This window comes from Lichenostomus cassidix, chromosome 4 (genome assembly GCF_008360975.1).
Source record: "Lichenostomus cassidix isolate B80296 chromosome 4, HeHo_3.0, whole genome shotgun sequence".
In the NCBI taxonomy this organism is placed as follows: domain Eukaryota; kingdom Metazoa; phylum Chordata; class Aves; order Passeriformes; family Meliphagidae; genus Lichenostomus; species Lichenostomus cassidix.
The window spans coordinates 29,711,710-29,728,835 of NC_139484.1; the positions used below are offsets into that span (position 1 = coordinate 29,711,710).

Below are 17,126 nucleotides of genomic sequence, written 5' to 3' on the forward strand. Positions count from 1 at the left end.
GTTTCTGTTTCTGAGGAACTGAGCTCAATTTTTAGCTCTTCTCACGACTAATCCAATATTAATTATTTGAGCCTTTTGGGGAGTGAGAATTTATTAGCATCTCATGATACATTGGGGATTCAATTTATTGAATGCATCTGAAAAAATAAGCCCATCAGTTTAAATCTTCTTGCAGAAGTGAAGAAAAATAATCAAGTTGGAAACTGCACTGTTGCTCTAACATGATAAGAATAGATAATTGCAGTGTATCTTTTAAATTATACTTGATATTTTTAAAGCACTTTGCATACATTGGCTGAACCAAAGATAGCGGGTCAGATGTGCTTTGCAATTGCTGACTGGCTTATTGCTATGAATGTTTTCCCATTCTTTAATTATGTGTTGCTTCCCCGGAGTATTAGTTGAAAAGAAAAAATTACTGTGATATTCTGAATGAGGGAGTAATGCAAGTGTAAAACAAATCTAACTGTCTGTATTGCTTTGGCATATAAATATACCTATGGTATTCCAACTGAAGGAATTCAAAAAGCAGGTATCAGGAGTTTACTGCTTACATGAAGGTTAATCTAAGCTATATGTTGTTTTCAAAACTTTGAGTCAGACATTGAGATTGACATTTATTGCCCTCGGAGAACTCATAGAGCTGCAGTTTTGTGTAAAAAATCTGCATTACTACCATTGAACAAGTAATTTTGAAGTTAATAGTTGTTATTGGTATTTCCTCTCAAAGTAGAAATACCTTCACACCTCCTTTGAATGTCATTCCTAAAAATGCTTGAATATAAATTCCAATTGTATTATACAGTACATTATGAAATATAGTTTTGGCTTCAAGAAAAAAATCACAAACCAAACAAAAACCAGGACTGTTACAATGACAGGCCATTTATCCTAAATCCGTAATTTGAGCTCAAACCAGCAAAACTTTAATTTACCAAAAATGCACAGGACAATCTAAGATCCTACCAAGACCCCATTTTGAATTAATTAAAAACTTTCTATTTGATCAACAAAACTGGGTCTATACACTTTAAAGACAGGGTAGGTATTTACTTACTGTAAATCACTGTTACTTAACTATTTTTACCATGTTTATCTTGATTATGTATGGGTTTTGTTTATATTTTTATGATCTTTCCAGAAAAACTGGTGACAGAGAAGATTTTGAAAAAATAATCAGTGATCATGCTAATGCAGCAGGTAATGTAAGCTTGTTTAATAATATATATAAATAAATAGAACATATATGCTATATATAAAAATAATATATTCTATATAAATTAGCCTTGTTACTAATATGTTACTTCATATTCTGAAGGACTGTAGTGTGTTGGAAGAGAACTGCTGTAATTTGCAATATGTAACTCTGGCTACATCTGTAATAGTAAATTAATATTTCCTGGAACTCAAGTATGGTCTTCTGTACACTTAAACTGTTAAACTCGTCCAGGCATGTAGTTGGTCTGTGAGTGACAGTATTTTTTCAAAGGATTCTCAGTAACAGTTGGGTAATTGGAACATTCCCAACAATCAGTTTGCTTGCAACTATCCAGTTGAAACAAATTTACTAGCAAAGATTTGAGCCATTCTGTGCCGATTGGCCTCAGAGCTCCAGAATATTCCTAGGGTCATTTAATGTACTGGATCAGGCATAGTACTTATATCTGCAGATCCCATTTTATTCTTATGTTAACTTCTAAAGTTCTTATTTTACTCCTTTATATCAATCTAATGGGGTTGACTTAAATCTTGTGCCAAAATTTGCACTCATTTTGTCTACATTTCTACAAAGAACACCGAATCTTGGATCCTTCTAAACTACAACCAATTGTCCTCCCATTTCCAGGTCTTGTTTCTAGGGCTCCTAAATGAGACAGCCCTCAAGTGTCAGTGCTGGATCAGGAAAGGATATGGATAATTTGCTTTGGCCGAGGGTGAAAAAAATGTGGAGGTTAGCCTGTGGTTCAGGATGATGAGTGCAGTTCTGACTAAATTCTGGTTCCGTGCAGGTGTTCCTGTGGAGACTCTACAGGAATCTCTTGGTGAAGAGCTATTCAAAATATGCTATGAAGAGGATGAACACATATTAGGGGTTATTGGAGGGACCCTTAAGGACTTCTTGAATAGTTTCACTACTCTGCTGAAGCAGAGTGGCCACAACCAAGAAGCAGGAAAAAAGGACAGACTTGAAGATGCCTCCATATTATGCCTGGAGAAAGATCAGGACTTCTTAAATGTTTATTATTTCTTTCCTAAGAAAATCACAAGTCTTATTTTACCTGGTATCATTAAAGCAGCAGCTCACATTTTGTATGAAACTGAGGTGGAAGTGATGCTCATGCCTCCTTGTTTCCATAATGACTGCACTGAGTTTGCAAATCAGCCTTATTTGCTGTATTCCATACAAGTCAAAAGTGCAAAACCTTCCTTATCTCCATGTAAACCACAATCTTCACTTGTGATTCCTGCCTCTGTGTTCTGTAAGACTTTCCCATTTCATTTTATGTTTGATAAGGATATGTCAGTTCTTCAAATTGGAAATGGGATAAGAAGACTTTTGACCAGGAGAGAATTTCAAGCTAAGCCCAATTTTGAAGAGTATTTTGAAATTCTTACCCCCAAAGTAAGCTGCACTTTTAGTGGAATAATGACAATGCTAAATATGCAGTTTACTGTAAGAGTTAGAAGATGGGATAATACTGATATGAAACCGTCCATGGTAAGAGACTTTTCTTCACCATTACTTCTATGAGGAATTTGTTTTCTTCAGATGGAGTGAAAATAGCCACAAAATGTGGTGCATTTTGCATTTTCTACCTCTGAACATCTGATATAACTATAATTATTTAATTAGGGTACTCAACTGTAATTCAGATTCTGAAGCCAATGTTCAGTCAAAACTCTGCTTTAGGACTTTTACACAAGTAAAATCTGATTGCTAATTTGATTTTATTTGAATAATTTGAAATACTGAGATAAAGCCAGTGATATGCCATGCTGCTGAGAATAAGAGCATCTTCAGCACAAAGACAGTGGCAGGTAAAGATTTAGCAAAGTGCCCTGAGTAATTTGTGAACAGCTCTAGGATTTGGGGAAAAAAAGTAGATGTTTTCTGTGATCATTCAGCCTTTGGTATTTTGGTATCTTTGATACTGTGATGTTTTCATCATATACAATCACCAAAGGTTCCAGTTAGTTTCAGCTGATGGGATTACAACTGCTGAAGCTGGGTCTGTGAAAAATAACCTGGGACAGTAAAAAAACATTGAGTATTCAATGACTGTATTTATTCTTTCCTGATCCCAGCTGAATTCAAGATTATATACACTGGAGGCACTCCAGGATGAATTACCAGTTCAAACTCAACACTCCAAAAACTTAAACGAAGAACACTACAAAAGTTTTACCCAGTTATCAAAACTGTAGCTACTTCATCTCAGATCCATTTCTGTAATAGAATGATTACAAGGGGCAGTAGACTTGGCTTTGATTTTTCATGTACTTGCATATGCAAATGTCTACTGGTAAGGAACATATTTTATTAAAAGAGTGGTCTTTCAGAGCCATGTTAAGCTAAGCTCTGCAGTACCTTGCTCATTACACAACTGACTACCGAAGTGTTTTTACTTCACACAAAAACACTTCACACAAAAGATTTTTCTTTTTTAGACCATTAAAATTGGATATTTCTGCTATTTATTGCTTTAATTTTAAATTGCAGTGAGTACTGAACATCCTATGATAAAACTGAAGCAGATTTTCTCAATTTATCTTATGGAGAAAGTGGTGCATGAACTAATTATTAGTAGAAATTCATAGGCCACTCTAGTCACACATTTTATCAATTGCTGAAAATACACGTAATTATTCCTTTTATTTTCTTCCTAAGATAAACTGATACTCAAACATAATTAGGTCTTTATCCTTAAGTTGGGGTCCTTTTGTACCAGAGCACTGAATAAAAACTAAGTTATTTGATAGCTCTGTGATTCAGCACCCCATGTTTTCTCTAAGCAACTAAATGAAAATGTAGACTATGGAGCAGTCTTGATTTTCTTACATTTTAGCAAAATGTATTTTCTCTAAAACTTCTTGCTTCTAGACCATTGCCATGCATGTTTTGCATGAATTCTTGTTTCTTTTAACTGTTTCAGGTAATGGATCTTAAAGGCCAAATGATCTATATTCTTGAATCCAGTGCCATTCTATTCTTGGGATCTCCTTGTGTGGATAGATTAGAAGATTTTACAGGACGTGGATTGTACCTCTCAGATATTCCCATTCATAATGCTTTAAGAGATGTTGTTCTGATAGGAGAGCAGGCCAGAGCCCAGGATGGACTGAAGAAGAGGTTAGGAAAGCTAAAAGCAACCCTTGAGCAGGCCCATCAAGCACTTGAAGAAGAGAAGAAGAAGACTGTAGATCTTCTGTTTTCAATTTTTCCTGGAGAGGTTGCTCAGCAGCTGTGGCAGGGACAAGTTGTACAAGCCAAGAAATTTAATAATGTCACAATGCTTTTTTCTGACATTGTTGGATTCACTGCCATCTGTTCTCAATGCTCACCTATGCAGGTTATCACCATGCTTAATGAGCTTTATACTCGCTTTGATTACCAATGTGGAGAGCTAGATGTCTACAAGGTATACAATTCATTGCTTTTCTGTGGGATTCTGGGGCAGGAAAGGAAATTAGGACTAAGTAGGACAGAAGATAATAGAGGTCCAAAAAGTATTTTGCCATAAACCTTTTTTAAATGAAAGGCATATTAAAATAAACCACAAAACAAAGAAATGAGAAAAATCAACATTAACAGTTGTTCATTCAGCCAAGAGAGAAACATGGAGTAAATAGGTGTTTAATGTGGCTGTGGGTGCCCAAGAGTAAATGAAAAAGGAAAAGTATTTTAGAATTATGTCCAGCAATAAATATAAGTGGTGCAATTTTTCCTTTTGCGTGATACTGCAGGATTTATCCAGTACTTAAATAATTTTGCAGGAAAAGTAAGACTTGGTCAAGAATTGTATGTAGCTACAATTCTTACTAAAGTTAGGCTGTTCTTTTATATTTATCAAACAGTAACAGTAAGCAACAAATATGCCTGTTTTAGGTTGAGACTATTGGAGATGCCTACTGTGTTGCTGGAGGCTTACACAAAGAAAGTGAAACCCATGCTGTTCAAATAGCACTGATGGCCCTGAAGATGATGGAACTGTCAGACGAGGTGGTGTCTCCCCATGGCGAGCCTATCAAGGTCATATATTTTATTGTATTGTGTTTGGTTAAAACAAACATTTTTGTTTGTTTAGTTGCTCTTTGGGATTTTGTCTCAAGGAAATTTCACATTGTTGCATTAACTCAGACAATTTGGGGAATCAAGTGACTATGGCTGGAGAAGCTGTCTTTTTTAGTTCTATGAATAAGAATTTTGTGGAGCGGCAAAGGTGAAATAGAGATCTGAATATTAACCCAAAAAACGAATGGAATGAAGTCAAGAGGTGCAATCTGACACGCTGCAGGTTTTGTCTCAGTAGCAATAAATCTGTCAGTGGCATGGAATATTCTCTTTTCTAAGGAAATGACTAATCCTCTTTCCAAATTAGACTTCTAAATCTTCTGACGCAAAAGCTATGAATATGAATGCCCAAAGACGTTCTGATTGTAGTAATCCACACATCTTTAAAGGATTCCATTGCTGTTCTTGTTTTACAGTCAGATACTGAACCACCATAAGATAATGGTGTTAATGCTGTCAAAGCAACTGTTAAATTCAGTGGTAATTACATTTATGGCTTCCTTTCAATGAGAACTTACACATGTACTGAAATTTTCATGTAGGATTATCTCTCATTGAGAAAGAAAAAGAAAGGCCTGAGTGTGTGCAAAATTATGTGTACCTCTGGCTTAGTTCAAATGGCCTGGAATGACATCCTGGTGTTTCTAATGAAGGTGTCTCAGTTCACTGTGCCTTTCATTTGCTAATTTTTAACATTTATCTGTTCATTTGTTCCTCAAGAAAGCTTAATGCTTTTTTTTTTTAAATTTTAGATTAAGGAATATTTGTATTCCAAGACAAAGAAAATGGTTATTAAGAGGATTATACACTTCGCATTTATCACAGAGAACAGCAGTATTGTATTATAAATAAATGCTGTTCTTTTTGTATTTTGCAGTATCAAATTAAGTTACACTTAAAATATCTGGAAACATCCTGACAATATTATAAAAAGTTTATAATTTACATGCAAATCCTTCTACTGCATTTTCAAAATTAATTTTAAAAAAGAGAAAAAAGTTGTATTGAGTAAGCAGCTAATAGAAACTTCTTAGAAGGAAACTGAATCTATTTTTAAAGAAAGCATGCATCTGTTTTAATTAAATATTTCATTAAATCATTGACTATTGTACAAAGCAATACATTTGTCACCCAGTCTACTGTCATTTTATGTATCAATTGTCAAAGAAAAAAAAGGTGTGACCACAAACTATGTGCCTCCTTTGAATCAGACTTATATTTCAATGAACATATTTAAGCCATCTTTACTTTGTGGGTAGATTTTGCTTTTGTTGCAGGTTTTTCTGCTACTACATTCAAAGTTAGAAATTGCAGCTTCCTTATAATGGTATGATACTCTCTTGATATGTAAAGAGTAGCATGCATAGTAGACATGCAATCTTTCTGACATCATGCCATTATTGTGTCAGAATGCTATTCTGAAGAAAACATGTCTACAGATGTATGATGCACATGAGAGAAAGAACACACCTGAAAAACAGAACACCGAAAAGAACCATAGAAAGCAGCATCAGCCAAGTAAGAGTCAAAAATCTAAATATGAGCTAAATTCACAGCAGTTCAAAGTCATATTTTGATATGGTAGGATTACTTACTAAAAATGCAATGCAAGATAAATTTCAGCAAGTTCCCTCTCCACAAGCAATAATGACCAGAGTACAGATATTTTAAGGAGACTCTGCTAACTCAGTTTATTTTAGTAGCTCATTCTTTCTTTTTTTTAATTGAAGAATAATTTATAAAAATTGACTTTACCAATTCTATTTTACCTAATAATGCTGTTTTCTTTCTTTTGTTTAAAGATGCGTATTGGCCTTCATTCTGGATCTGTCTTTGCTGGAGTTGTTGGGGTTAAAATGCCTCGTTATTGCCTTTTTGGAAATAATGTAACCCTTGCCAATAAGTTTGAATCTTGCAGTATACCTAGAAAAATAAATGTCAGCCCAACAACTTACAGGTACAGTGCTTGATGTATGTAAAATGTCCATGTGCAGATGTTACTGTAGTAATTTTTTATCTTCCTGTTGGGATTTTTCCTTCCCTGAAGCACTTCTACATATTTTCCCTTTTTTCTGTTTATCTGACTGCTCAGGAATGCACTATGGTTATCAATAGCCAGACTTCAACCAGCAGCAGTAAGAAAAAAGGTGAAACAGAGCAGTTGATTCTTGTTTTTCAGATGCTGACTGTTTGGGCCAACTTTGCCTCTTACACCACAGCTGCATACATCTTGCTTTTTCTTCCTTCTTCTCTCATATAGTTTGCTCTTCTTTGAGCTTTCACTGTGCACTTGATGCCAAACTGGCTGCAGGTGCCCTTGAAAACAACAACCTCACTGAAGAATGGTTGAACATCACCCTAGACATCTTCATTCTCCTTTGGTTAGGAAGGACGAATGAATGGGTTGCAATGAATCAAACACACCAGTGTTTAGTTTATACAGGTCTTGATCACCAATTCAGTTTAAATCTGTTAGTATGGAACTTAGGCTGTACTATTTATCCACTTAGATCAGATATTTTTAGTAATCTGTACTCCCTGATTATGCAGACAGCTAGCAGGCTCTCCCATGGGAAATACAGAATCTTTCCTTTGTCCTTCAAACCTAACACTCTCTTTGTATTACCTGTTTAATTGCACTTCAAAATCACCTTGCAACATGTTCATGGCCAAGTAATATTGACTTGTAGATGCCAGGTAAGACAACAGGAAACTATTTTGAATGTGAGGATAACAACAGTCAACATCTGAACTCCAGGTCCAAGTCTGAATTTTAGTTACTGAGCTGACAGACATTATTGTTTCTTCCAGAGTGGCTAGAAGGTCCATAAGAATGTACTGTAATGAGTGAATCTACTAGAAGGAAGTGATGTAGCTTGCTGGGTAAAATAAGCAAAATTATAAATGATTTTTTACCTTTTAAGGAACCTCTGCTGCCCTCACTCTAGCCTGGATTGCAGTCTGTTCCTACTCAGATTGTACCCACAGCCACAAATCTGATAATGCCTTGTGGCAAGGTTCTGCATCCAACATCAGACAGAGAATTTGGCACAGGATCCTGACATACCCTGCAGCATGTGTTATGTGACATACAGGGTGCCAAGCTTTAGATGATCTTGGTGAGGTGATTTAGAAAAAGTAGCAAAGGTATTAGAGCACACAGAAAGTAATCTTTCTGGTCATGCACTCTGAAAACACAGAGAGCATTAGCATCACCAGTTTTTCTGTATATCAGCAAAAGCAGTGCTGGCCAACAGTGACTTTTTTCCCATTCCATTCATATGGAAAATAATTCTGAATGATACCCCTAGAAAACAGGCAATTTGATTAACAGGTAAACAATTATTGTTTCCCTTTTTTTTTTTTTTCCCAAGTGAATGAGGTGTTAACCTCCTTTTTGTTTGGTGGTTTTTTTTTAATTTTGATTCATTCACCAATTCTAAAGACACATTGATAACATTATAGCACCTTGCACAGCTCCTGTATATTGCAGCAACTTTTTGAAAGCTTAGATATGAGTTATCAACATTTGTCCTTACAGATTTGCAATCTCTGTTTCCACCTGTGAAAAAGCAAAAAATATTAGAATTGGTAAGAGGGTTTGAATTGTTTCATTAATAAGGTTCACAGTATTCCATTCTTCGAAACATTAATTATGGTGCATTTGATGTGCTGATGTCAGCTAGCTTTCAGCACTAAATAATTTTTGAAAATATTTGCAGCAAACATAACACCTACGTGCAAAACGTTGACAAGACAGAAAAAGAGGCAATACTGCTTTTGCACTGATGCACAATTTAATAGGTTATCAAGGTTACCAAGTAAACATTATTTTTTACATTTTCAGTAAGTAACTATAAAAATTAAATTGGATTCTCCCTGCCATACTTGAAGAATTATTGAATATCTACATTTCTTTGTGACTGATTCATTTTTAATCAAGATGATTCATTTTTGTTCTAGGTTGTTAAAGGAATACCCAGGTTTTGTGTTCACACCACGCTCAAGAGAAGAGCTTCCACCAAATTTTCCAAGTGATATCCCTGGAATTTGCTATTTTCTGGATTCTTATATTCAAGGAACAAACTCGCAGACTTGGTTTCAAAAGAGAGATCTGGGAGATGGCAATGCCAATTTTTTTGGTGAGGAAACAGGAATAGACTAAATGGTACATTCTAAAATGTATAGGATAAATTTATAAATATTTGGAATTGTTTTTGTATAAATTGAAAATTTTTAAATCTGTATGAAACATGAAAGCACTTTAGATTGTTAACACCTGAAAGCCAGTATTACAATTTCAGGAAGTATGTCACTGACTACTTTTTGTTTTCCCTTTGCATAAGGAACATAGTCGCTAAAGTAATGTTGCAATGTCACTGTTGGAAATGCTACTATAAACTGTATTTTCCCTGTGGTAATTTGTAAGTGCTACAGTTCTCTCTGTACTGAGAATTCTAGATGTATTGTATATGCAGTGTCAGGAAATGTAATGTGCAGGTGATGCAGCCACATGCAGTGTTGTGAGCTGGTGCTTATCGATGACTATGAAAATGTATCTTGCTAGGGATTCCATAAGAAAATGTCCATTAAAATATTGTCATTGCCATCACATACTCCTTCCAGTGCATCATTTGGGGCCCATCCTAGAAGCTGCTGACCATCTTCTCACACTGACTGGTCAAAGTAGGAGGGTGCTCAGCATTTTCTGGATCAGGCTGCTAATTGTAGCTAATACACATGCATAACAGAGTTGCTGCTTACTGTTTCATGAACTTTATTTTGTGTATAAAATGAATATAAATTAAAACACTTTATAATCACGTACTAATATCTCTGTAATCATCAAACTATTTTAGTTCTTAGGGTTTTTAAAATACTTAATAATACCCACTTGTTATTATGTATTACAGCAATAAATGTTTTCTTTTTGTTGTCATTTAAATTTGAAATGTTATAACAGAAGTGTAATAAAACATGCTTTGGAATGTTTGCTTACAAATGAAATTCCAGTCAGCTTGTGTGAAATAGAAATGCACCAGCTTAAAGTGATGGTCTTTATTCATGGATGCAATGTGAGTGGTGATGTGTTATGGAAACGCCCACAGCATACTTACTCGAAAGTTGCCCAGGGAATCTTCAGGTGAACAGAAGTGCTTTAAAACATATGAATGCATTTACAAAGATTTATACTACTACAGTAGAAGCTTTTCTGTTGTGGATAATGGAATATGAGTGGAGAATTCCAAAGGCTTTGCCTCTGGAAATGGCAGAATAGAATTAGTTAAGAGTTCTGAGTTGAGGATTCCATCTCTCTAACTAGCTGATCCATCTGCCTGGAAATTCCTCTGTGCTGTACAGTTTGATCCCAACTGCAGGCTGGAGAACTGCACGATTTGCACACACACTACTACTCCCAGTAGTATCAAGTTTTATTAGTTATTATTCCAACCTCTTCAGCTCTTGGGGTTTGGCATACCAAGCCACAAAAGTCTCCAGACCACTTGCCACTAAATCAGATTTTGCTCTCTTAATATTTACAGGGAGCAATTACGTTAGACTAAGGTGCCATTTTGTTCATTTTCTGATCTTAACTGGTACATTCTGAAGCCCAATATACCATCTTGTCCTACTATTTTTTAGTAGAAATTTATACATGTACCATCAGAGTCTTGAGAAAAGTCCTTATAAGAGACTAGCATTAAGAACATTTTAAAACCATATTTCAATTCAGATTTCCTGTAAGGAACATTTGAACAAAACTTAATACATTGAATCCTTCTTGAGGTCTGCTATATCCGTCCAAGATGTTTAGAAACAGTTCTGTGGCACAAAAATGGAACCTGGAAGTTTGTGTATTATATATAAACACATCTGTCTTGAACATACCAGATATACACACACATATATACAAGTGTATGTATTTGTAACACTTTTGACTGCAGTGTTTCAAGGAAACAAGAACTATGCAAATCTTGGAGACTGATCTTTCCAATATTATATTGGCCAGAAAATTCTATTCTATTGCGAGAAATACCCAGAGGTTACTAGCAGTCCCATGTGGGTGCCCCTGGATATAAAAATGCAGGAGTATTTGACTCCTGAGTGTTCAGTAGGCTTATGTTATTAAACCAGAAATGACTGAAGTCAGTATGAATCTATCCACCCCTGTTGTCTATTGAATATTAAAAAATAAATAGGCTTTAAAATAAAAAGGATTTCTTTCTCAGATCTACCGAATTGGAGGGACGCTTAGGAGGGAATTTGCTTTTGTCCCTAGAAGAGAACTATTGCTGGACTGGATGATGGCCATGCTCAAAGCCAAATTCCATATAGATCTGTCATTAAATAGGATGTTCATTGTGGCAATTCTTGAAATCTTCCTTAGTGGTGTCAACCTTCAGGCAAGAATTCTGATAAGGTGCTTTAGTGTACACAGAAAGCAACATGCTTGAGTCTCAGTGAAGTAAATAGGATTTAGACAAATACTTGAGACAAGGATTCAAGAAAGTGCTTTAAAATGTACTTGTGTTCAGACCTGTTCTACAAAAACTGCTATAAGTCTGTTTAGCTTTAAGCAGAATTTAAGAATTTAGATCTCACTGAAGCTGTTCCTCTGTTTAAGGATTTTTCCTGAATATTTATTTAATAAGGGAGATATATTTTAATCAATCTTTTTACTGAGATCTAAAATATTCCTTTCACTTTTTAACTTATCATTTCACTGAAATTGAAAAAAAAGAATCAGAAGGTTAATAAGCAAATTATTGAGATAAACAAAAGGAAGGCAATTTAACTGATGGAGTTCTGGGACATTTTGGAAGAAATAATAGAGTTGTTTTTAACTTGATGTCTTGTGCAGTATAGTGTATTATATTGTGGAAATTTTCAGAGACTATGCAATGCTATTTATATAAATATACAAATACCTTAGTATTATGTACAGAAGCAGTTTAGTTATATGTGAAATTTTTTTATTAGTTCATGAAGATTCTGCATGGCTGATTCCTGTTCACACTTGCAGTGTGATAGAAGATACATTTTTATCACACTCCAATTTCTTTTATAAAGATGTGTAAATGGCCCTTGAAATAAAAAGTGGGTCCTGTGAATCTTAACACTGACATAGCTAAAGTGAAAGCTATACCCAAAAAATTCAACTAATTTTATTTCATTCAGGCATGACCTGATAAGATTTCAGGGAGATGTGGGAAAAAAATTTGCATTGCTGATGTCAGAGGAAGTGCAATTAGTGTGGAGCTGATGCGTTCTTTCTCTCTGAACTACTGTGCAAAACCAAAGCAAAGGGACTTACAGAAACTGACAGAACAGTGAAGCTCCCAGATAATTGAGCCCCTGGGACAGATCTACTTCTTCTTGGGAAATCTTGTGAAGGCAGAATTCAGACCTCCCCCAAAAGCCAGTTTATTTCTCTCATCTTTTTTTTTCTGCCATCTTTCCAGAAAAATCTGCAATTAATAGTACAGGGGGCAAAATCAGTATTTCCAACTAAGAGCCATCAGAATTAAGGGAACTGCTCTTGAATCTTGGCAAGGGGACCTTTTTTCAAACCCCACCCAACCTACAACCTAGCAGGCCGCTCTAGCTGCCACCATTTTTTTTATGCCTACTCATTGTTCTGCAAAAGGCAGTGGGAGATTTGCTTCCTGCAACACCAATGACTTTTGTGGCTGTTTGCCACAGAGTGAACAAGGTACTGAGTTGCTTTCAAAGTTGTGCTCCAGTTTATAATAAGCTTGGCAGGAACCAAATTTAACTTTCTGAAATGAGAGACAGGACTTGCTTTTCTGCCTCTAAAGTCTGCAAGATGTGTGCCACAACAGTCTTTTGAGACTTCTAAAACTGCCTCTGATGGTGCGGCTGCTCACAACTGCATGGGTAGGAAATGATCAGATACAATCTTTTTTTCAACTTTTCCAATTCCATTTGCATGTCTTCATTGGCAGCCCTTTTCTGCAGAGCAGAGGGAAAGTAAAAGTCACCATCTTATGTTACTGAGCATTGCCTTTATACTGAAACACAAATAAAAGAGGGAAGATAATCAGTGATTCTGGAACCTTTGCTGTGTCCAGATGCAACATACTCTCCTGAGCACAAGCAGTAGGGTCTGAATGTTAAATATGCAGTTAGGGTGGAACATGAAACTGGAAAGCCAGTCAAAGAAATAATAAACTGTGAAAGAATCTGAAACAGAGTAAACAACCTTATAAAGTTGTGTGCCTCATCTGCTTCGGCAGATTTTTGATGCTGAAAGCAAAGTCGAGCCAGCGGTTTCCTAATATAAATGTAAATGAGCACATTGCTTTGCAGCCCCATTATAAGATGGCCTTTGAAGATCAGTGCTAAAATTGCTTCTCATTTTTTGAGCAGCACAAGATTGAAAATTTTTGTGCCACTACAGCAAATGCATATCCTGCACACACAGCAGCATGTAGTGGGAAATAACTCAGTGAATACATGCAGTAGATCCCAAGGATGTGAAAAGGGGTGGAATCAGACATAGATACATTTCTAATGTTCTGATTTCTCAGCCCAAACAAAACCTGCCAAAGAAATATCAAGGACAAAGGCATTCCCGGTGGCTTTGGACTACAAGCATGTGAAAATGAACAGGAGTCTTTCCACTAATTGCAGATGATAGGGAGAATTTGGACATATGATTAGTTTACTCTGCATGGCTAAGATTACATTCCTCTTACAGGAGGATACAATTGAGCACTCAGTTTCTCAAATGTACACATTACTGCATTACAGAACAGCACAGACATATTGAGGGCTGTTTGATCATAGCCTGTCAATACCTGTACTGAAAAATTAAAGTAATGGTATAGTAGAACAGAATATAGTATTATAGTAGAGATAATGAATCCTGCTGAAGTGAACTTAAGAGGGTGTTTCTGCACCTGAGAAGTATTATTATGACAATTCCAAATGTCAAGTTTCAGACCATAACTAGAAAATACCTATCATTCAGTCCAATCTCCACAAAGTAGCTCCATCTTCAGTAAGTGGAATCCAGCAATACCATATAAGGCAGCCTTTTTATTCAGGATTTCAGTAACAAAATAAACTTCAAAAGCAAAGTCCAAAGTAAAAAATGAGACTAATTAAAATACTTCCTTTGTTTTACAGTGCTTGTGTATTAACACAAACCATATTGAGCTGAATGTAGATGTTCTTGGCCACCGAGTGGTTTTCCCAAATTAACTGTTTTCCCAAAGTAACTGCTCTTTCACACAGCATAAAAGGATTCTATGCTACTTTTTGCTTTCATGAATCTCACCAAGAATTGCCAGATTAAGTCAGTATGAAATGTTAAAATAAACACCACTTAACCATGTACAGCATGTACCTAGTCCATGAGGGTCCCCAAATGGGAATATGATTGTGTGCTACAGTGGAATAAACTACAGGCTTTATGGAAGTGCAGATACAGTCCAAATGTTTGTGTGATGTGCATAATGCATGTGGCCTAACAGTCCTGATACTGACATGGCTGGGTCTTGAAAACACAACTCAGTAATAACAGCTTACTTTGATATGTACTTACTGACTTTGAGCCTTTTCTTCAGCTGAAACCAAATCTTGCCCAACACTTACCAGACAGTCTTGATTAAGCAGGCATCTGGAATGGAGGCTTGTCCTTCTCAGCAAATCGCTTGGTTGAATTCTTTAATTGAGCATCTTCCAAAATTTAAAAGGGGATTCCTATTTTAGAAAATGAAATCACTCACCGCCTGTTTTCACTCCACGCATGCTGTTTTCACTTCACATTTTACAAATCTCACCTTGGCTAGAACTTCTATTTGTATTATAATGGCTTAATCACAAGAACAGCCTGCAAATGCAACCTACCAAACCTAATCAAATCAGAAGAAAGGCAATTTCATATTTGCCTAAGGCAATTTCAACTCTTGTAGATATGAGCACTTTTGAAAAAGTGTCACTCAGGTGCATGAAATCAACAGGATAATCTACCTTCTGAAAACCATAACCAAAAAGAATTTAATGTAATTTCTCTAATATCTTATGAGCATGAGGGCTTACCCCATGCACAGACTGAGCAAGCGGATTCCCTTGAAACCTGTGAAAAATGGGGATTTTTTTTTACACCAATTCTCAACACAGTCAACTTATTTCCTGCCTGGGATGTGCTGCCAGGAGTTCCTTGATGTTTGTATCCTAAAAACTGTTTTATAAGTGCGTGAAGGAGAAGACTCCAGCAGCACAGGAGAGCAAAAGTCCCAGATGTTGTCTTAGGTCTTCTTGTAGTGTAGATTCACTGCCAGCAGCAGGCACACAAAGATGTAATTACAACATTAGAATTGTAGGATACAGTTTCCCATTTTCCCAAAATTTACTTCCTACCAAACAGGAAAAGTAGATAGTGACCTGATGTATTCAAATGTTAGCTAATTGGTGACAACTTTTCCTTAGCTATAGGAAAGCATGACCATTGGCCTGGTTCCAACAGCTTATTACATTATCTCTATTGCCAGTTTCTTGGAAATTGAAGATATTTTTAGAGATTTGCATCTCTTCTGGTTTTGTTTGGTTTTCTACACAGATATATCCAACCAGTAGTTTGGGGTAGTTTGGTTAATTTACTTAAATATTTTCTTTTCTCCCTTTAAAATTCACACATCACTTTTCTGATTTTAACTGATTATATTGAAGCTTTTGTTCTTGGTCATCCTTTTACAAAATCTAAAATTGGTTTTCGCAGAAAATTTGGAGTGTGTTAAATAGAATTGATTATTATGCCTACATGACCTAAAAGCAGAGTTTCCCTCTGCTGTTCTTGGAATGTCTACTGAGATGACTTTGCCAAATTTCTAATGCCTATCCACTTGTCTCTTCAGTTACCAGAATTTTTAACAGATCTTAACACAGATTCAAAAGTTCACCAGGCAATAACTGAATTTTCAAAAGATATCACATGCTGTCATTTTTTAACTTATTTACATGGATTTACATTTTTCCCCCAAGAACTATGTGAACAGTTCAAATTTCAGACTTATTTTGCACTATCTTGCTAAGGTCTGAACTTCTGTAAATTTACCTACATCTAGAATCCATCTGGATTGATTAGTGTCTATGGCTTTAGTGCAAGGTTCCTGCCCAAGAGCTACTTCAATGGTAGTCCATTAGGTAGTCATCCCCTTATCCTCCTAGATAAACAAATTATCTCTTTAATACATTTTTATTCTTCTCAGACAGGTAAAAAAACATGGTAGACTCCTTCGAATTTTTACTTCACTGGGACCAAGTCTTTCAATCATACACAGGGCTTTAGTCTGTATGGATTTTTCAAGTGCACTATTATCCCTTTTTATTCCTTGTATATGATAACATATGACAGAGTGTGTCATGTCTGAGCTGGCCTTATCATATTGCCTCTGCTCAGAAACTTGTGTTTTAAGGGCCACATCTTACTTAAGGAGGCCTCTAAGAATCCATGTTCAGTGGGTTGGTGATACAACGCAGTGTTTATTCACACTGACACTTGACAAGGACTCAAACACACACAAAAACCCCTCATACCGAAAGCACTCATTTTCATGCTTTTAACTTCACTGGCCTTTGAAAAATATATCCACAGGAACAGAAACGTCTGCGATCTTTTTGCGGCTCAGATTCTTCCCTTTTTTGGGGACATTTGTGTTCCTATAAGTTAAGCAGTTGCATTGGCACAAGAAAAAGCTGAAGCACTCTTGTTCGGGAGAAGGCAACCGCTGCAGAGGGAAGTGACACCGGGGCAAGCGCGCCTTGCCCTCTCGGTACCTCCCCAAGAACTACGGGCAGGCTGGGA

The 17,126-nt window shown here is 36.1% G+C and overlaps 1 protein-coding gene across 1 annotated transcript in view; it reads left to right on the forward strand.

Annotated features, from left to right (window-relative positions):
- Positions 1-11,508, forward strand: part of GUCY1A1 (guanylate cyclase 1 soluble subunit alpha 1) — a 37,714-nt gene extending 26,206 nt beyond the window's left edge. The window contains exons 4-9 of the mRNA XM_085058569.1: positions 1,142-1,200; positions 2,010-2,719; positions 4,155-4,640; positions 5,108-5,251; positions 7,096-7,250; positions 9,257-11,508. Of these exons, the coding sequence (XP_084914695.1) occupies positions 1,142-1,200; positions 2,010-2,719; positions 4,155-4,640; positions 5,108-5,251; positions 7,096-7,250; positions 9,257-9,458 (1,756 nt within the window). The 3' untranslated portion in view covers positions 9,459-11,508. The remainder of the gene's footprint in view (positions 1-1,141; positions 1,201-2,009; positions 2,720-4,154; positions 4,641-5,107; positions 5,252-7,095; positions 7,251-9,256) is intronic.
- Positions 11,509-17,126: the final 5,618 nt, after the last annotated feature.